Source organism: Schistosoma haematobium, chromosome ZW, assembly GCF_000699445.3.
Source record: "Schistosoma haematobium chromosome ZW, whole genome shotgun sequence".
Classification (NCBI taxonomy): domain Eukaryota; kingdom Metazoa; phylum Platyhelminthes; class Trematoda; order Strigeidida; family Schistosomatidae; genus Schistosoma; species Schistosoma haematobium.
The window spans coordinates 30,885,278-30,907,406 of record NC_067195.1 but is presented as its reverse complement, the minus strand read 5'-3'; the positions used below and the strand labels follow the sequence as shown (position 1 = coordinate 30,907,406).

At 39.3% G+C, this 22,129-nt stretch overlaps 1 protein-coding gene across 2 annotated transcripts in view; it reads left to right on the top strand.

Annotated features, from left to right (window-relative positions):
- Positions 1–7,452: 7,452 nt before the first annotated feature.
- Positions 7,453–22,129, top strand: part of MS3_00010350 (uncharacterized protein) — a 30,841-nt gene continuing 16,164 nt past the window's right edge. The window contains exons 1-10 of one of the 2 annotated variants that reach the window (XM_051218712.1): positions 7,453–7,556; positions 7,590–7,701; positions 7,733–8,158; positions 8,191–8,277; positions 10,107–10,341; positions 11,063–11,234; positions 13,340–13,553; positions 14,507–14,632; positions 19,290–19,717; positions 21,535–21,657. In XM_051218712.1, coding sequence (XP_051071038.1) covers positions 7,949–8,158; positions 8,191–8,277; positions 10,107–10,341; positions 11,063–11,234; positions 13,340–13,553; positions 14,507–14,632; positions 19,290–19,717; positions 21,535–21,657 — 1,595 coding nt within the window. In that variant the 5' untranslated portion in view covers positions 7,453–7,556; positions 7,590–7,701; positions 7,733–7,948. Of the gene's footprint in view, positions 7,557–7,589; positions 7,702–7,732; positions 8,278–10,106; positions 10,342–11,062; positions 11,235–13,339; positions 13,554–14,506; positions 14,633–19,289; positions 19,718–21,534; positions 21,658–22,129 lie in introns of both variants that reach the window. The other variant, XM_051218713.1, reaches the window with a different exon arrangement.

The following is a 22,129-nucleotide window of genomic DNA, read 5'->3' as shown; positions in this document are numbered from 1 at the left end:
CCCTCCAAATGTCGTAGATATCAGTATCAACTTTGCCCCACACAAATCCATAAGGCAATCGCCTTGTCAATTTGATGCGAATGATCTAGATGCAAGACTCTCGCATCCGTAAACGTTGAACCCACTGTCGTAATACAGCATTGAAATTGTATGCCCGGAACATCACTCTAATTTAATCTTTACCTCGTACTTCTGATGTAAATCCTTTTTGCAATAAATCCCGTTATAGGAGCTACTTGGAGATCAGTAACTAAACACCAAATTACTCGTAAATTTGGTCTGTCTTATACAATGTATATCACCTGCAATATTTAGCCTTATGACGCAGCATCTATGCGACGCACCATCTTGTATGCTGGAAAATTGGGCCTTAATTGAACAATCTACTATCTATGCACCAGTTTTTCCCCTAGCTCCAGTCGGAAAAACGTTAATTATAATACGTCAAGGAAAATGTTCAAAAGGGCTAAGCGTAGTAAAATACGTAGTATTTGTTACAATCTGATCTAGCCGAATAATTGGCAAGTTTGATGTAACGTATGTTTATAGAGACTAAATTATCATTAATATTATAACCTAAACAGTTATAACCAACCAGTTATTCTACCCACAATTTTCCAATCAGTAGCCAAATTTAAATTACAGTAACTTGGTAAAAGATATAGGTGAATTACCAAGTGAGTTAAATAAATATTTTTATCAACACAAGAGTAATATCTCATCGTTTTTTGGATGGATTACGTGCAGATCGGCAGGAAATTGATACATAACTTTGTTACAACATGGAGAGTTCCAGTTTTGGAATATTACTTTTATCCACAATTATAAAGGGGAGTTAATGAACATGGCAGCCACCTTAACCAACTATTAACCAAAAAACGCAAATGTAGTTTGAAAAGAATGTATGAAAAACAAAAGCTACGGTAAAATACAATAGTACGATCTCAAGTGATTTTAAAAGACCGAAGAACTGTTTATCTGAAACAATCAAGAAGAATAAATCACGACAGCGTGTGCGTGAGGGGATTTTTATACATAAAACTTTCAAACAGGACCTATCACATTAAGTCTGTGACATGCGCTATCGGATTATCCGGAATAACAGAATTATGCTAGCTTTGCTTAAATGCAAACAGTGCAAAGTTCTTGGCCAGAGGAATCTGCACCTCCCCATAAATTTTAAAACTAAAAGGAACGAGATAATCCGGGTGATCATAAACCTACCATACCGGCGTTTGACCATATGCTACTAGCTGCAGACTTCAACACTCCGTGGTGTCGGTAAGCAAGATATAACCCCTGCAGAGTGGTTGCACAGGGAGCTTGTTGCAGCCGTCAGGAGTTCGGCACCGGATGAACATATGGGTGATGTTACGAGGTGTGGTCAGGTAATAGAACACTCAAACTTAAAATATACAGACAAATTATAAGCTTCTAACTGGGGATACCGATGTCTACGTACTAATTAAAAGTAGTGATCACGCTACGGATACTTTAAAGGGACGACGAAGCTCCGCACGCTAGCTATACCAAGAGGGACGACCTGACCCTGAACAGGCACCTATAGTCCTAAAATAGTGAGCGAAACCCGTCAGCATACCGCTATTTGACCCATTCAGGTACTCGCCAGAGTCACATCAATTCTCAACAGACCACTTTCTCATTTTGATCTTTAAAGAAAAAGAGAGGAGTGACCTAGCCTGCTACAGTCCAATCGAATCACCCCCTGTGCTATAGAAGGTTGTGGAAAGGCTGGCCAATGAGCAACACAAGTTGAGGAAAGGCAGATATTGACTTTCTGATCTTCTCATATCATGAACCAGTTAGGACAAAGAGATTCCGGTCCATGTAACATTCCTTGACTTTGCATAATAGTTTGACACAGTGCTGTGTGTACTCCTGATAGCGACTGTTGAGAAGATGGGTTTCAATGACCCACCTTTATCGTCACTCCGAAAGCACATGGAGAACAGGATGTTTCGTATCAAGGTAAATAGAGTGAACACCAGCTGAAGAGTCGCGACACCAGGAGTCTCTCAGAGGTTCACTTCTTTTTCTGATGTTTGCGAATGACTTGTTAGATAAAATTAGTTTGATGGCACTGATCTGGGGAGACTGTGCAAAGATCTGAAAGCCCACAAAAACGGAAAATGATTCACTTGGGCTTCATTTGGACTTTACAACGATAGAGCAATGGACAGTGGACAGCGGTTTAAGACAACCTGTCAAAATATCTCGTCGTGAACATTCCGGCTTATTTGACATAAAGGATATACACCCTCAACGGAGATCTGCTCCCAGTCGTCGTCTCAGAGGTCAATCTCGAACTTGTAACCACAGAGAGCTTGAACATCGTCTAAAACTACATGCACGATATAGCAAAGGCGAATGGAACTCTTCAATTTTGTGCAAAGACACTTTGGCAAAATTATTCCAGAATTTTTCCTGACTTTTTGAATCACACTCACGACCCTTCTCGAATTCCGCAGTGTTGTTGCCTTCCCTTTCTTCATAAGGCATAGATCTCTTAGACCGAGTACACAAACGAGTAATTAAGTGGTTGATGATGTTGAGTTTTAAATCCTACAAAGACAGACTACAACACTTGTGATCATTCCCGTCAGACTATCGGAGGACAAGAGGTAATCTGATAGTAACATACAGAGTACCAAGTATGCCAAATCACTCCAACACAAAAAACTTGTCAGAACATCACCGTTATGCTCTTCGAGGCAACCTTCAAAAGACTGGACATCAGTGAGCGAAGATCTAGGTACGCTTCCACTTTTTCTCATCAAGAGTTGTCCTCATTTGGAATGCTCTTCTAGTTGAAGTGACAACAGTCCCATCAATAGATAGCTTGAAGAAGTGAATTGACAAACATGTGCTCACATACTGGTTACCATTCCTCTCTTCAACCAGCTGCCTAGTAATGCGACAGCTGATGGCATCCAGAAGTTCTGCTGCTGTGGCACGAATGCATTCGAATTAAAAGATATACAAATCTACAGATAACTACCAATCTGACTACAATTTACCCAGTTAAATGGCCAGACCACCACCCACTGAGCATTACCAAATACCTGGGGCCGTACTGAGACAATAACAAGCGAGCGCAAGGAAATCAATCAGGTTATAAGTTTTGGCAAAGATATTGTATGTTGGGGATACCACTGGTCTCACCAGTGAACACCTCCGAAAGGGAACTACAAAACTAGATAGATACTTACTGTAAAGATTAACATAGATCAGACGACCTACTAACCCTAGTTCTGAATGCTGTTATGGGTATGCGATTACGTGAGGATTCAACAGCATTAATGCAACAGCATTACTGATGACACGCTGAAACTCAGCACCATGATTACGACGACGGTACTCGACTCCCTCAGCAAACTCAGGTCTCACAGCTCAAGGTCCTTGAACGCGACAGTGGTTCCCAAAAACTCTGTAGGTGATTGGACCAATGTCAAGAGAGCTAAAAAGAGCCAAGCGTCACATTCTAAGTTGAACATCCCAGCTGTTGAACGGAAGTCAACTAGTGATCTGGTCGCACAATCTACCCCCAAGATTGTCCGTCCGGTCATCAAAGAGCCAAGGATTCATAAACGTACTTCGACCCCCAAACAACAAGGTGCTAAACCTGAACGCACCGGAAATCCTGGGACGACAATAACGGTTCGTGATGACTCTCTCATAGTCATGAACTTCAAAGACAACCCTGAACTTCCTCTCATTTTGCAGCACAAAAATGACAGGATGCTCTGGTGAGAATTGAACAAGAAACTTGGACTTCCAAGAGTAGAGCCTTTGACAGTCACACAGTTCACTCGGGGAAAGGAATCTAAGCATCAAAATCACCCGAGGCTACTTCGTGTAACACTTAAGAATGCTACCGACGTAGAGGATGTCTTACTAGCGAGTCATTTACTGAAATCAGATGGTAATGTAAGAATACTGCCTGACATACCGTATTCTGAGCGCAATCTCATCCGGAACATCCCCAAAGAATCTCGCGATCAGTTTTTCCGCGGGAGGAATATAATCGTGTAAGGTATACCGGAAAATACGGACCCTACTCAATCAAAGACCAACATCAGGGATTGGAAATTCATCAAACAGTCCTTGAGGCTCAAAAACATACTGACTCAGCATGTGACGAGACTAGCCAAGAAGGACGGTGACCCCAGACCCCGTCTAATGAAGATAACCTTCCCATCTTCCCACATGGCGGCTGCAACTCTGGAAGCATTTCGTACCAACAGACGTCGACTGCCACCTGGAATCCACATGCACCTGGATAGGTCATACGAAGCTAGGACCAAACACAAAGGCAAGTTGAAACTGACCATTCCACTTGTGGACTGTCTAGACGATAAAAAGAACGTGTAAAGGACAGGGTCTACCACCTCGGCAAACCTTATATAGGTGGGCTACCTGTCCGTTCACGTAAGGCTCATACAGACAAACAGGAAGAAGCTCACGCGTTCCAAATTGAAAGCATACACTGCTTATATATGAACGCCGCGAGTCTACCAAACAAGTTGGATGAACTACGTGAACTTAGCAATGCTAATAAGGCCCACCTGATAGGAATATCTGAAACCTGGATATCTTCTCAGTTCTCGGACCATGAGCTAGCATTACCTGGGATGTCTTTGTTCCGCAATGATAGAAAATCAGGATATGGGGGCGGGGTAGCTGTTTACATACGTTCTTGCTTGGAGGTGCATCAAGTTCACAACCTTGAGTTTAACAATCTTGAGGAATCTATATGGTGTTCTGTAAGATTGTCAAGTACTTCGAGGTGTCTAGTCGGAGTCATCTACAGAAAGCCAACTGCCGACATTGAGTACGATAGTCGTATGCTGGAAGGACTATCCCGCTCTACTCGTCTCGGTTTCACACATATCCTGATTCTAGGGGACTTCAGTCTCCCTAGAGTCAACTTCGCGGAACACACGTATACTGGAGGTGACAACTCAATTGAAGCTCGGTTCTTCAACCTCATCGATGACTTCGGATTGTACGAAAATGTGAGGTCGGCAACTCGTTGGAGAAATAATCAGACACCATCGCGCTTAGACTGTGTATTCATAAACGAAGAATTTCTAGTTGACAACCTCTCAATCCTGGCTCCCCTGGGAAAAAGCGATCATGCCGTCATAGCCTTCAGTTTTGTCAGTAAAACTTAGCTACGATACCCCACCAATAACTTGCGTTGGAATATTAAACGGTTGAATGTGCCAGCTCTACACGACTATCTACAACAGGTGGTTTGGGATGTTCACCCCCAACTCGATGTGGACGGTCATTGGGACTTCTTACTGCACACGCTCTTACGTGCTACAAACCATTCAGTTCCTCAAACGGTTCCCAAAACCTGCAAGCCACCTACAATAATCAAGAACCGTACCTTTCTCCTGCTAAGCCGCAAAAGGCACTGTTGGGCGGAATACAAACGAACTGACAACGGCGGAGCGTACAGGCAATATAATTATATCAGGAACATATGCACGAAGGCTATAGGAGAAGACAGGCTTCAGTGCCAGACAAAGCTTATGGACAAATTTGCCTCTAATCCTAAAAGCTTATTCCGTTATGCAGCCTCTCTTCGTCAAGCCAAAACTGGAGTTTCCCAACTGGTAGGTCTTAACGGCCCGACCAACAACTATGGCGACGCCACTAACTTTCTGGCTGAACATTACTCCCAGACATTTCAACCGACCGACATTAACTTTACTAATGACAGTTTCGTTTGCAATTCCACAGGACTTTCCGAAGTGAGCCTAAGCGCTGACTTGGTGTTCCGGAAACTGCAGCACTTAAGATTAGACACTTCTCCTGGCCCGGACATGGTCCATTCCGCCATACTGAGGGAAGCAGCCTCAATCTTGGTAACACCGCTTAGCGTGATGTTCTCACACTCGCTAAGTCGAGGAAAACTACCAGAAAATTGGAGGCTGGCTCACATCACACCAATTTTCAAAGGAGGTGGCCGCAGCGAACCTTCAAGTTACCGACCGATGGCTCTTCTATCCATACCCTCAAAAATCATGGAGTCCCTGATATGCGATGGTATAAATGACTATTTACTGTCCTTAAATTTCTTCTCACCCCAACAGCATGGTTTCAGGAAGGGCTACTCTTGTATTACCAACCTGCTGACTGCGGTGGACAGATGGACAAGCAGGGGAAGGTTGATATCATCTACCTAGATTTCTCTAAAGCTTTTGGTAAGGTTAACCAAACATGCCTTATCAATAAGCTCAAACGATTGAGTATCAGACCACCTCTAATCGATTGGCTCACTTCATACCTGAAAAATCGACATTTTAAGGTCAGGGTTAATTTCACTTTATCTCAGGCTATGGAATGTCCTAGTGGGGTCCCCTAGGGCTCAGTCCTAGGACCTCTTCTCTTATTGATCTACATAAATGATCTTCCTCAACAGGTAACGTCAGACTTATTACTTTTTGCCGATGAGGTGAAACTTTGAAGAGAGATACGCAACCAAGACGATATACAGGCACTTCAGGAGGATCTGACTCGACTTTAAAATTGGGCAGACGATAACGGACTTACCTTTAACACTTCATAGTGTAAAGTAGCCCATCTGCGACATGTCGCAGACTACAGTTATAACTTAGGAAACTCCTCCCTAGTAGTATCCCAAGTCGAAAAAGATTTAGGAGTCCTGGTGCCTTACGATTTAAAGTCTTACGCTAATTGTCACAAAAATGCCTTCCGAGCAAACCTTGCACTGGTAACATTGAAGCGCATTTTTGGCCAGTTTGACGGAAGAACTTTCCACATGATCTTCAATAGTTTTATCCGTCCCCATTTAGAGTACGGAAACATAGTATTTCCTCCCTAACTCCAAAAGGATAAGGACACCCTGGAGTGTATCCAACGGCGAGCCACGAAATCAGTTCTGGGACTCAAATTCAAACCTTGTGAAGAGCGCCTCCATTCACTAGACCTTTACCCATTAGAGTATAGACGTCTTAGAGGTGGCCTTCTGATGGCTTATAGTATCCTTAACACTTCTGGACATTCCCTCAAACACCTACTTAAGCTTAGTTCCAACACTAACCTAAGAGGTAACACCCAAAAACTGGAGACACAACATAGCAGAACGGACTGTAGACACAACTTCTACTCCTTAAGAGTTGTCAAATGCTGGAATTCGCTGCTGGTAGAGCTAGTCCAAGCGACTTCCCAGGAGTCCTTTAAGAGGCAACTTGAACTATTCTTAAGGACTAAGGATAGTATCGCACTATGATTTACTAATATCTTTTCCTGTTTTATTGTTAACATGCCTAGGTTCCTGCCTGGAGGATTTGGTGATCCCCTGCTACTAGACACGGAAGCCTGTTAAGCGAAAGCTTCTTCTATTCCGTCCACAACCATTTGAACCATTTGAAACATGGGAGCGGCACATTAGCTACATGCGCTACAGTTTAAACAATGGGAACTGAGCGGGTTGGAGCGGTAACTGAGTTACTTACTGGACATACTATAGATGAGCTACACCGTATAGTTCGTCAGAAAAGGTAGTTTTTTCACCCGGATTTCTTACTTTTCAGAGCTGAAGTAGAACATAAAAAAGATGAGTTACGTCACCTTGTGGGTGAAAGACATCGAGATATTATTGATGCTTCTGATCGAATACTACTAATGAAGAACCTTGCCAATGAAGTGAGGACTTTGTGTGCCCAATAAACATTAGGTTTCCATCTTATTAGACCAGCTGAGGTCATACTTGACAACTTGGAGTCGAGATATGGGAACAAAAAAAGAGTAAGTTATCCGTTTGTTAATCGTAGTCCTTCCGTTGAAACACAATCGCTCGAATTATCAACGGCTTCTCAATTGAAGTTGATGCTTGACATACCGGAATTGGTAGGTTTCGCACAATAAGTTGTATTGAAAGATTTGGAATTATATGGATTTGGGACGACACTCTTCGTCTGCGAGAATGCTCTTTCTTGGCAGACATCTGAACGCTAGGTTAAATTTTAGCCATGAGCGGCAGTTGTCACATGTAAACGCAAGTGTTCTTGTCAGTCGGGCATGGGACTCTTTGGTCCATATGGAAGCAGCCGTAATTTCAGCATTCCGCAAACGATTATCTGCTCCTCCGTCAACTAAAGAAGTGCTTAAATGTATAAAAGTTTACGTTTTCAGGAATTATGCGATTCTCTTGCTGCTCTGTCAGTGGTTGGTGACCTTTCTACCCTACAGGTGCTTGAAGAATTTTTCAATGGCAGAAAGGTGAGTTTCCCCAAAATAGTAGCAAATAACCACTGAACCACGAAAATGTAATATAACAATATTTTTATTACTGGCAGTTACCTGTTTAAAGCCTGTGGTATTTTACTGACCCCTCATACTGATGGAGGGATTTGAACAAGTGCATTGTTTTATGTTGGTGTAATATTTATATGGAAGTTCAATAACAGATGTGCCACATACATATTTTGTTAGTCATTTTTCAATCCTACACTCTGTACAAGGGCTGCCTATATTACCCGGCTCTCCAAAACCAAATAAAAAATCGAAATATATGTGGTGTTAATTATGTGAGATATCCTGGTAATATATTGGGTCCCAGTCCAACACGAAATATGTCATTGCTACTAAACCTCCATTAGGGTTTCAGAATCGAATCTCAAGCATGATTTTCTTACTCAAACAGAGTTGTAGGGTAATGATTTGATTGATTGAAATTCCCTAAGTGTTTGAAATCCGAAAATGAATTCAACTTGTTCTCAGATGAAAACCGTTTTCACATTGCTTTAATATCCGATGCTTGTTTACTTGTTCAGCTGTTCGTCCTGCAACTTATTCGCTTCTGGATTTTTATTCCTATTTTTAGTTTTACACTTCTGTTTGTACATATCCGAATGTTACTCCACTACCTTGTGAGTCAGGCCTTTGAGTCGAAGGCTCCGAGTGTGGCTTCTAAGATAACTGCCTGATTCGGTCTGGGCACCCGGGAGGTATCGCAGTCCACACACAAATCAAGTGACTTGTGTGGCGCATGTGTATTCGGTGCCCCTTTGTACCATTATTTATGCGTTCAAATAAATAAATAATAAAACTTATGTGTAATTATTTACACTCTTGATTTAATCGTGATCTCCATACTGCCGTATATTGTGGAAACACGGGCTAGTACACGCATGTGCCACGTAGTACGTTGTTTTTGAATGACCGACTGGTTTGTTGTTTACTTGGCGTTTCATTAAGTTAATTTCATAGTTTAGTTTTATATCGATTTTGTTTAGGAAGTCTTCCCACCGTCGCCATTATTGTCAAGTCAGCCAGTGTTGTAACCGTGATATGTTTAAGCCTGATAATAATAGCCCCTTTCAGGCTGTATGTAATAACGTTCATATTTCCTAATGGCTTCCCATACTTTAAAGGTTGATTAGGAAGCGAAATCATACTTCTGGTGCCGGTGTTTAACAGTAGTGAGATGTTCTTGAAGGATGAGTTGAAATTGGTCAGTCTCGAAGTTAGTACCTCTTTCGACCCACAGAGTTTTGGTTACAACGGTAAGATTTTCAAGATACAAATTAATCGGAATAGGCGTTTCCAAAACTGCTTGTCTACCATAAGCAAATATCCCATAGACTGCATTTTCATGTTATGTAGAACATAAAAACATTACTACAAATTGATTCCCGTTTTCATGTCATGCAAAGGGATATAATACTCCATAACTCATATAGCCTGATAGTATTATTTGCTACTCATCTTCAGGAGCACTTTAGTTTACAGGTTACTCTTTCAGGTGGATTGATTCTCGCTATGTATGTAACTTTGGTCAAGTCGCACACAAAATGCAATTTCTCTCTACGAAGATGGCATTCAAATCTTTACTTACACAATTATCCCACCGTTTTCTCCTTATTATATACCTTGTTATGAACACATTTCAAAACGTGCTTTAATAATTGTTTTATACGATTTCCTAATAGAATAGTTATGAGACAAAACTAAGTTTTTAGAATGTCTTAGATTACTTTGTCCTAAAATATTTATAGGATGCCTTATTATGTCTTCTTAAATGTTCCTTTTTTACTGTTTTGTTCAAGGTTGGATTATATTGCCTTCTTGGTAGAGATTATTCACCACACGATGGGATAATAAGACTAAGACCTAATTTTATCCTATCAATTCGCAAACAGCTTTTACTGGTTGTTAGACATATTTTGTCAACTTTGGAGTATCTTGAGTTCCTATTTTTGCCGAATACTAGCGGTGAAGGATCTACCTGTAAAGGAGCTCTCGATTCTCGGATTAAATGGTTTGTGGATTGGACATTCCAAGGTATTGCTTTCTTGTGGAACGTTATAAATTAAAACTTGTAGTTAGTGTCTCATGTTGTCTACTTTGCTCAACCCTGTTTTAAATGATAAAAATTTGGATGTTTTGTGTTACATTAAGGCTTAATATAGTGAAAATGAAACTGTTGAAAATGACCAACCGACTGTTTCTGCAAGTCAACAGTTCTTCCCTTTATCGTTCAGGATTTCGAGGTTATATGACGAAAATGATCTCATTTTTAGGACATGTACTAAAATTAGTGATAATTATTTTCGTACAGTATATACCTTTAGTAACGTAATCAGTCAAAGGGAGATTACAAACTCCACTAGTTCTGATTAGTGGGGTTAAAATCTAAGTAGCAGACAGTATTTAAGCTTCTAAGCTTTGTCCTGAGCCAATTTCTTATGCTTAACTTTGTAGGTCGTGCTTTGTTTCATCGAAAGTATCACAATGTATTACTAAAGATTGTTACATTAATCATAATTAGTGCAATAAATAGAGTGTATTACAGTTGTTGTAGTGCATTGAGAATGTTAGATCCGGTCATAGTTTTCGTTAAGACAAATGTATGGATGTCCAAGGTGAGTCAATAAATTTGATCCTACTCGTTTTCAGCGTCAAACTTACTTAACCTCAGTCAGTATTGACAAACTTCTCCACAAATTGTAATGCCTTTGTAAGTTTCTCTATTTCGTCATCACAAGACTTTTTATTATTTTAGATTCACCCATCTTCTCCAGAGATCGTCTTTATACACATTTACCGAGCGATGTACTGGATTTCAAACTGAAGGATTTTAAATTTTCAGACGAATTTTCTAATTTTAAGCAGGATGAACAATATAACTTGCTGATAGACTTACTACGTAAACTTTGGGATGCTTGGCGAGATGAGTGAGTTTATTTTGAGCTCGTTAACTTTAGCAACTTTATGACCATTGCTAAACAACTCGTAGGTTAACTGCTGAAACAAAGCTAAACAATTGGTACTGAATTTTCCAAATTTAGAATTAGGTTGGCCACTCAGTTACAGGTAGTGAACGATCTAACAAAAATGTTCTTTCCATTTCCTACACCACAGCACACTGAGATGACGTTTACATTTGATTTTTTATAGATGTCTAAGTAAGTCAACAGAACATGTTTTAATTACTCTTTACGACAAGACTGGTTAGAAGAAACAATGCATTTATCACTTTCGAAACTTAAAAGTAGTGGACTGGAAGTTTTTATGTTGTAGAAAATCGTTACCAACTATTTGAGTATCAGAGAAATTATTTATTTATTTGAACATAAATATTGGTACAAAGAGGCACCAGATACATATGCACCACACAATAGCAATAAGAATATGAAGTGATAAAGAATGTAAGGTGCGTATAAGAAAAAGGGGAACAATAACGAACAGAAATTAGTGTATGATAGTGAAATAATAATAGTGGTAGGGGTGGTCCAGTTAGCAAATCTTCAACCAGAAAGAATTCTTCCACTTAAAGAAGTTACGTCCATTTTTATGAAGAATGTAAAATAAAGTTACAACAGGATCGCCACTGGCTTCTGTTTTGAGCCATGTCTGATAACGTCTAGAGGCTGGGTATTTGTGCACGAGTCCGAATGTCCTGGGTTCGAGTTCCCTTTGCCAACAACACCCTCGAATGCCCTAGTACGGCCGAGAGTGGGGAGAGTCCTCTCTCCCTCTCGAAATGCTCTCACATAGCCACGCGTATATATCCTCTGCCGGGGAAGTCCTACTCACTACCTTCTCGTGGCGGGGGTGTTGTTTACGAAAATGAGAGGACAAAAAGCAAATGTCCGGCGCTTTAACCGGGTTGGTGGACATGGAGAGTCCACCTAGGGGAGTTGGAAAACCCTGATTCCAAACCAATGGTGTCCATAAGCTCCAGGATCCTGCGGGAACAAATGACGTATGAACCAATCGTTGGTCACCAGCTACCATGGTACTGCATTTCCTGATGTTGTTCCACTGCTTTGTGTATTAGACCTTTAAGTCAAAGTCTCCGGGTGTGGCCCCCTAAGAAAACCACCTGCTTTGGTTTGGGCACCCAGGGAGTATCACAGCTCACACACAAATAAAATGAAATAACGATAATGACTGAGAATACTGTTCTCGCCTCAATTAAAATCAGAGAAATTTAGCATAAAATTGTGGTAGACTTTAGCAAAGTAAAGTCGAGGAAGCAAGGGAGTATAATTTGAAATCTAATGTTATCAGATTGATTATTATTCTGTATTTTGCTTAAGGATGTGGTATCCCTTAGTTTCAGTTGCATGAGAATGAACACAGAAAATTTACTTTTGCAGATAGTAATAGACATGTTTTTGATTTTCTCAACCGGACTCGAAAATTTGCGAAGATAAAAAGTTCGATGCTGTTGCTTACTATTTAGCCAAATTTTTAAAAGTGTGTATTTCATAGTATTAGTTTTCATTAGTATTATCTTTGAATACATCGCTACACAGGAAAATCACAAAAAATGTATTAATTCAACCAAACGAAAGTAATGACCATGTTTTTCACTCAAAATAGTTTGCTTAGCTAATTAATCTGTAATGTGGTTTACCGTCATGAGATATCGAAATGTTGATAACACGTCCTGTATCTTTAGCCTCATATTCTGTCTTATCATTACAACTCACTTTTAGTGAACTGGTAACATCCCACAATTATGTGGATTTTTAATTACCAGTGTTAACTTTGTTTCGATTAAAAAGCACCTAGTTAAAAGGTTTCAGGTTTTGACCCGGCTAACGTAAGCATCACAAAGTAACAAACGCACTAAGTAATTCTGATGTGAACTGTGCAGTTCACTATCAATTCTTAAGTTATCTATCTCATTTCAAATAAATTTTCAATCGCCATCTAGAGGGAGAGCAATGGATATCAATAATAATGAAAAATGTAAAGTAATAACATGGTTTTCATCGCAGTGGTATCTAACCACATTTATTAAATTTGTGATTTGATTACTTACTAATAGCTCCATTCAAATATGCCGAGAAGTTCTGTCAGAATCATTAAGCCATGTGTCTAGTTTTGAAACACTGGTTGATCTCCGTACAACTGCACTAGTTCTTGTACAACGACTACAAACCTTCAGTTTTAAAAATGGTGCAAAGAATTGTGATACAAGACCAATCAAATTTGATATTTGGATAGAATTACTGCGTGGTTTATTCCTACAAAGATTAGAGGTAGTTCTGTTAAATTTTATCTGGTCTTGATTAGATTTTCTAGTTAAACGATCATGGTAAAATTGGGTACAGTTCATGTTTTTGTTTTGTTTCAACTAGTTAATATTTAAACGCGTTTGATGTGATGTTCTGTGCAAGATAGTTTTGAATGATAATCATCTTAATTCCTAGATTGACACTGTTGTCATTATAACATCTTTAAATCCATATTGTTAATGGCGTCTAGTTTGAAATTAAAATTTTTGTCATCTGAAACTAAATTTATGGGAATATATTGTGACGGGCGGTGTACGAAATCTGATACTGATACACGGTGTGTTACGCTCTAACACCCCCTCGACTGACTATTTGGACGAGAACTCAAGAGTAATCGGAAAAGCATATTGGGTTGCCGGATAAAATGCACAAATACTCATTCATATGTACACCACTCTAATCCTTAGAAAATCGATCCGTTTCTCAGACAATAAAATTCACATAACCTTCATGTCACTTTTGATTGCCATCGACAGACCTCATTGAGCTACTTCTGATGGGCTCATTGTATCAATATTTATCCCATATCTATATCCTTGACTGTAAATATTTACACTAATGAGTCATTTCATAAGCAATGCAACAGTGTCACAAGTGATGACGTTACTCACAAACGGCTTGAGTAACAATTACTTTGGTTACTTTCGGTTATCCCACATTGGAATAGGTATCTGCCCAAATGTCTGTGTAAGAATATAATCATTGAATTAATATCTCTATTTATTTATGTTCTTTGTAATCAGTCGTATTTATTCTCATCACCTTAAATTTGTAAACACTTTACTCTTGTAGAACCAAAGTTTGCATTTTTATACTTAAGTTCGCTTTTCTATTTTGATTCAATACTTCATTCGTAAAATAAACTTACATACATAATTATTTACCCAACCTAAAAATCTTATTGATGTTTTTTACAGGTGTTATTCACGGAGAGTTTTGAGAGCAGTTTCAATGAATGGATTGACCAATTCGATCAAATTTTAGTCCGTGATTCGAAATTAAAGAGTGAGGATAACTTGTCGAAAATGCTATCGTCTAAAAAAGTGAGTTTATTTACCAGTAATTGCGTCATACAAACTACATATTTAACTTGGTGCTGAACCCTAACTGGAACTTAGAAATGTACATAGATAGTACAATATATATTTCTTCATGATTGTGACATTTGTACCATGCTTAATATGGTAAAGTACTAGTTAACGAAGCAAATGGGTAGCAGTATTCATCATATTTAGGTAATGTCATTTACTAGATGCTTATTTTACAAGAAGTGACTAATTAAATTATGGAAATGTACGTGACGTTTTCGATGATTTTTTAAATGATCGCGTCCATGAAGATTGACAGAAATTTACCCAAACTGGATTTCTGTTTATTTTATAGCCCTAAGCCAATCTAGCCGCAGAAATCTCAATAATAATTTTTTCGGTGAAAATCTAGTTCCATTCCCTAATTCAGTGATAAACGTTTCTTATTGGCGAGATACTTATTTACAACTAATGTGAGGTCAGGATGTTTAACCTGCTTCGGTATGGTCATCCGTGTAGTATTCCAGGCTTCACAGAAAGTTGGCAATGGCTATAACTAAAAAAACGTATACTAGCTTCTATCCTCATTCTCAAATCATACAAAATTCTTCCCGTTTTAACAGAAAGTCCCCTAGTAGCAATAAAACCACTCCATGTTCTTAAACATTTATCAAAAATTTATGTCAACCGAATAAGATAATAAAGCATATTATAAAACTGTCCCAATGCACACCGCTTTCTGCATCTTTGCGGCAGGACGGCTGTTAGTGGTAGTGGGTGAACGAAAAACCAATGTCTGTCGCTTAAACCGGGTTGGCGGATACGGAGGATCCATATGTGTGTGTGTTGGAAAACCTTGGTTTCAAGTCAATAGTGCAAATAGACCCCAGGGTATTGAGGGATCAAATGGTATATGAACCTATTTTTAGTCACCAAGTACCATGGGATCATATCTCCTGACCTTGCTGCTCTTCCTTTTGGATTAGACCTCTAGATCAAAGACATGAAGAGTGTCCTTCTAAGACAACCCTTTGATTCTGTCTGGGCACTTGGGAAGTATCACAGTTTACGAAACGTTTGATGGTGACTACAACCGAAGAAAATACTCTCGTTCCTATTCCCGTTCTCACAACTATTTAGTAACATTCACTTGTGTTTTACATTGCATCGCGTATCTGTTCTCTTTTATTCCCACTTCGTTTATTCCTTTATCCTTCAACTCATACAGCTGTTCACCTATGGTGGAACTTCTGTCCTATTTAAACGATCTCAAGTCACTGACTGGTCAAGGGTTGGGCGCTAGCACCGAACACGAGTTCTGAACCAGCCTTTCTGAATCCACCTATGCCACCCTAACTAGCCTCCTTCAAAAGCACACACTAATCCAGATCGGACAACAGATAGGGTTGGCTATGTCTTCAGAAGGTTTCAACATCGATGTCTGTTGTCTATCCGATATCTGTATTCAAAACTAGTGAAGAACTGTAAATTGGCTCTCCATCTGTTGCTTCAAAAGCTTGTTTCGTGTGTGGTTATCCAGGGACCCTGTGACGTCTTCGTCCGGTTTATGTAGCGTTGGCGTTGCACTAAGCGCCAGAATATAAGCAGGACTAATCTATTGGGTCCCAATCAACGGTCGATTATTTACTACCAAGTAAGAATGCCTCATCAAATTGGGAAGAAATCGGTATGGGAAACGATGACTTTTCTTGATCTCCGCCTATGCCCCAACAAATTGCCTGGATTCTATCAAGGATGAGTCCTACCACCAGTTAAGTGGTCTCCGGAAAGTGCGTCCAACAGATATTGTGGTACTAGCCGGAGATTCGAATGTGCAGATCGGGCGTCTAGAGACCGAGGGGATCTGTTTAAGTAGCCAATGGGAACTCATCGGTTGCAGGTCAGATAACGGTGAGCGTCTACTGGAACTTTGCACAGACTACAGACTGTTTCTGATTAGGACTAACTGCCGGTACAGTAATCGCCGATGTACTACCTGGTGTCCTAACTCTGCATTCAAGCCTGGACTCAGATTGATCACATCGCGTTCAGTTGGCGTGGTTGTGTACAAGACTGATCATACCCTTGCTTGCGCAAGAAGCAGGCTAGATTTCGATCTGCTCGAAGATATATTTATCATATCTTCACCCCCTGTTAAATGTCAGAACGCCGCCAAACTTATTTCAGGTCAACAATCATTGTTTTCTTCGACATTAGGGCCGCCTTCGATCCATTGAACTAAACTGTTCTCTAAGATTGTCTGTTGAAGAAGGGTGTACCTGAGAAGAGTATTAACATCTTTAAGGTCCTATATGCAAACACTTCAAAGAGAATGAAAGCATACAACCACCTCTCCATTGTGTATTCAAGCAGTAGGGTTAGACAGGGTTACCGAATCTCATCATTCCTTTCCAATTTCCCATGGATGACGTTTAAGATGCACCCATGATGGGTGTAGATAATTGTGATGTGGTTGTTATCTGGAGAAAGACTTTTCTATCTTGAGTATGCGGATGATATTATCTTGCTGTACGATGATACCCAAGTCATGCAATCCGCACATAATCAGTGTCCGTATGTATAGCGTGTACTTTCCATCTTCTAAGTGCATAGTACTTGTACAGGACTGGGAGAATCCTGAACTTGAGTTCACTCTTGGTAGGGAACAGATAGAAGTAGTCGAGTTCATGTATCTGGGTAGCTGCATAAATGCTGGTAGTGACATGAATGATGAAATCAGTTCACGTATAGGGAAGACCAGAGCAGTTTATGCCAATTTGGGCCATTTATGATGTTAGTGTGACTGTAAAGGGTTGGATCTGTAATGCGTCGATGAGAGCAATTATATGGTATGGTTATGAAACCTGATCTCGAAGTTGAGGATGTTAAACGACTCTGTGTTTGATCGTCGTTGTCTTTGGAAGTTTGCTGACATCCAGTGACACGCCATGTTAGTAGCGCAGAGGTTCATCAACGTGTATTTTGGCACAGCGATGATAACTCATTTGATGTGACCATTTCGAATCACTGACTTCGGTGAATTGTACATGTGCTACGAATTTTGTCTCAGCAAATTCCACATCGTGTATTATTTGCTGACGCAAGGACTGATTGGAAAATGCGAAGGTGTTGTTGGTTTTTGACGTAGTACTGGGGTACGAAAGAAAGCTGTACAGGACCGGCATCCGTTGTTTCTTCACGATTCTGCTCAAAGTCCTTGAGGCGATACGACACGGTGTTCAGAGTAGAATCCAGTAGCGATCATTCTATAGCTCTTACTTTCTTCATATAAGTAAGAGGAACTCCTAATTGAATCCTCTGTGTGGTTGTATTTTGCCTAACTGAACTGCTCCTATTATTATTATTATTATTATTATTATTATTATTATTATTATTATTATTATTATTGTTTCACCCTCATGCATTAATTTCTATTCACTGTTGTTCTTTTTTATTATACTCATCGTTTCTCTGTCTCTTCACAATCTGATACTTATTGTGTGCCACATGTATGTTTTTGGTCCCTCTTTGTATTAGTTTTTATGTGTTTAAATAAACAAATAAATAAAACAGATGTAATATACTATTACCTAGGTGCCAATTCGAAAATAGGTGATTGCGTCGATAGATTATGACATAGTTCATATTTCAAATTTCCACTTCATGAGATAACCTTGGCTATGTATAAAGTTTCGACACGTGACTAATCCGCTCGTGTCGGTAAGAACTTACTGAACTCTAGCGATATAGTCAACTCATTCGTTGACCAGACACTTGGGTAAGAGCAATACTTAAGATGTTTTGAATAGTGATAATTCCCGGTTGCTCAAACCGAAGCAGGTAGGTGGGTTTCCAAATGTGGGACTAAGTGGTGGAAAGCTGAACGTCCTTACTAATAAACCACCACTCAACAGAACGAAATGCAATTGTAATCTGAGTTTACATCTATGGGAATCCCATTCATAATTTGCATTACTTCATATAACGTGTCGTAATATTCCACAACAAACTTTTCCCATCATTTAAATAGTTTCTGTACGAGCAGTAAATACCTTTAGTAGCTATTATTTTAGGGATCCTACTTGTAATACTACTTCATCATTCGATTTGTGTGAGGGCTGGGATACCTTCCGGGTGCCCAAACCGAAGCAGGTGGTTTTCTTGAGGGTCCACACTCCGAACCTTCGAGCTAAAGGTCTCATTCACAAGGCAGTGGAGCAAGATCAGGAGACGCAGTACCATGGTAGCCGGTGACCAAAAATTGGTTCAGACGCCACTTGTTCCTCCAGGATCCTGGAGCTTATGTACACCATTGGTTTGGAATCTGGGTTTTCCAACTCCCCTAGCTGAACCCTCCATTTCCACCAACCCGATTAAAGCTCCGGACATCTGGAGTCCCACTGGCTCTCCTCTTAGCTCAATCCGTTTCTTCACTACGTAGCTTTTCACATAAATCTTAATATTTTCTCTATAGCTGGTTACTAATATGGTTCTCACCTGCTGTTATATGTAAGGTTGTAGCCATTTTTAAGATCACGATAAATTCAAATCAAGCAATGAATTCCTGAAGTTTTAATACTCACTGAACATCTTATCGTTTGAAAAAATATATATTTATATATCCGATACTAACTCACGTCTACTTTCACGTTTTCTCATTTCGCCTTCGTAGCCCTTTTTCAACAGTCCCATAGAAAATAGTCAGTTTGACTGGGCTAATTTCGTTTGGTCAGACTGCCTAAGAGATATTGATATAAATGATTCGTCCGTTGTGCCAGATTTATTTTCCTGTGGAAAGTCCAAATCTGAAGAAACATCAGCATCATCGGTCAGTGCCTGGAATAGTAAAGTTATGTCTCATTTGGTAAATTCCAATAATGTAGGCTTGGCTGTATTTTGTTGTCTTTTACATTCTCCGATTCCTGACTCATTTGCTTTGATTGAAAATGAACATGAACATGACTTCACATCATCAGCTCAACTGTTAGTCTTTTTGCAACGATTAGTCAGTGAAAATGTCCCGTCACTACCTGGGATAATATTAAATGGATATACAGATTTACAAAAACAGCTTCAGGTTTTATCACCTGAATTGTTAGCGTAAGTTAGTTTTGTGGGTGTTATCTTACTCACATATTTCCTGTAGAAGTTCACATATAATTAGTGAGGTTTTTTATGACTAATTCAGTGAATACTGGATTTATGTTTCAAGTTGAGCAATTTTGCTCATGAAAATCTAAGTACTTTTGTGTGATGAGTTTGGAAGAAAATGTGACATATATTGTAGACTTCCGTAATCAGTCAGTACAAAGTTCCGTACCATATCCCTGCCGTAAGACGAAATTAGAGTTGAAACAATAGTAGTATCAAAGATAGTAATCGAAATCAAATATTGGAGAACACTGTTCGGAAAGGAATGGATACGAGGAGTAAAATGCACGAAATGACATCGGAGCTCAAGATTTATGAGGTGATAAGAGTGAACTCATTCTCACCACAGTGATGGATGTTGAGCCATGTCAACCAGTCTCCAATCGCTCATTCCAGTTATTGCGGGAACCCCAATTTGATAGTCTACACCTTTCAACATGGATCAATATAACAGTCAATAACCTCATGGACTGTCACTATGTTTTGGTCTATTCTCTCCTAGTGTTTTTCCGACCTATTCCTACTCGAGCTAATAAAGCATGCCTAAGTGGACAGTGATTGGACGTGCGTGACATATTCCAGACACTCTGATCGAAGAAGATTCATAATCTTACCAACCGATTTGGTATTCTTGCATCACTTGATCATTTGACGATGCATGAGTAATGCTTCGAACACACTTATGATTGAAGACATGCAGCCTGTGCATGTTTTCTTTTTTCATATACCATAATTGACATCAACATAGTCCACAGCAAACTGGCACATAATAGATTTTACCAAATCCACAATTATATGTTACGTCAGGATAAAAAACGACACCGATTTATCCGATTACATAATCTTACCGGCTAACCATTCATCTTGTTTTAATCGTCAGAAATGTTGGTGTCATGACTTGTTTACAAATTGTGTCTGTGAATTCCAATGAAAGGTTGATGTATGATAATGAGTACAGTATTTTCAGTGCTACAATTTAATGTTATTGGCGCATCCTTTCATTCTCATGTGCATCACATGAAGTTTAACAACCCGTAAATCAAATAACCCCTCATAAGAGATTTAATTCGTATTAATATGCTACCCATTCTCCATATTTCGGAAACACCACAACTAAAAATTATATGGTGTTGTATTTGTATGTACTTCAGCTTCGTTTCCAAGAATACTACTGCAAAAAGATTACATAGCCTAGGACCGTCCATCGTGACCAAAAGCAAACAAGGTTGCTGAATATCGATATGAGCGATTTAAAAACATGTAGTGTTACAAAGACCATGTCTTAAACACAGTGGGGCTCATCAAAGATAGATAGTGTTCAGAATCATTTTCAGTCCTAGGTATTTGTCAGATGTTCATCTTAGTACTTAAGAAGTTATTTGTTAATAATGCACATGCAGTTTCTTCACGAGCAGCTGATGTTTATATTTGCCCCACTCTGACATAACTTTTATACCAGCTTCGTAATCGGGTACACCACCGTAAGCATTTTTATCGTAAGCGTAAACGCATAACGTAATCTTGTTATTTTTGGTAGCAGTTAGTCTGTTTAATGATATAGCCACGCAAAAATAGATTTTTATAACAAGATATGTTTCCAGGTTTGTATAAATGTCTTAGTTCAATATGGTTTCAAGTTAATTGTTATTAAACTGGTTATTTGAAATTGTCAAGTCAAACCGTTTTAATGACACCTACAAATTTAAAGTTATTGTTGGTCGCTAATTATCTCACTAGGTATATATGACTTATTCCTACCCTTTCAGCTTATGTGAAAAGTTAAACATAGCTATTTCAAATCATATCATCAAGTTAACTTTGAATGTTGGTCAGGATGCTTTCAACATCTGGTCGCTCGTATTTACGGCGTTACAGAAATCAATGAAACAGTAAGGATTATTTCCGATTCTCTTGGTTTTCAATTAGTCCGAACAACGGTTTTCTGGTTTTAACCCTGTTTTACTTTCCTTAGTTTAAATAACCTTGTGATGTCGCCAACCATTGCCTACTAAGCATATTCAGATACCACGTACTTGTACTCGGTTACTGAATTCCATTAGTTATTAGTGAGTAATTTTTTAATAATTGTCTTCACAGTCCAAAATCATAGGAAAATTTGTCTAAGTTCAAATAGTACTTTTCTGGAACTCATTAGTTATTCATCCGTGACTCCTGAAATTAGAGCCGACAAGAAGAAATACGTGGAAGAACTAGCAACGACGGCAGAAAAAGCTGCTAGAGAAGGAAATATGAAACAGCTTTACGATACAACGAAGAAACTAGCAGGGAAATACAGTAAACCAGAGAGACCGGTCAAGGACAAAGAAGGCAAGCCAATCACTGAAATTCAACAACAGCAAA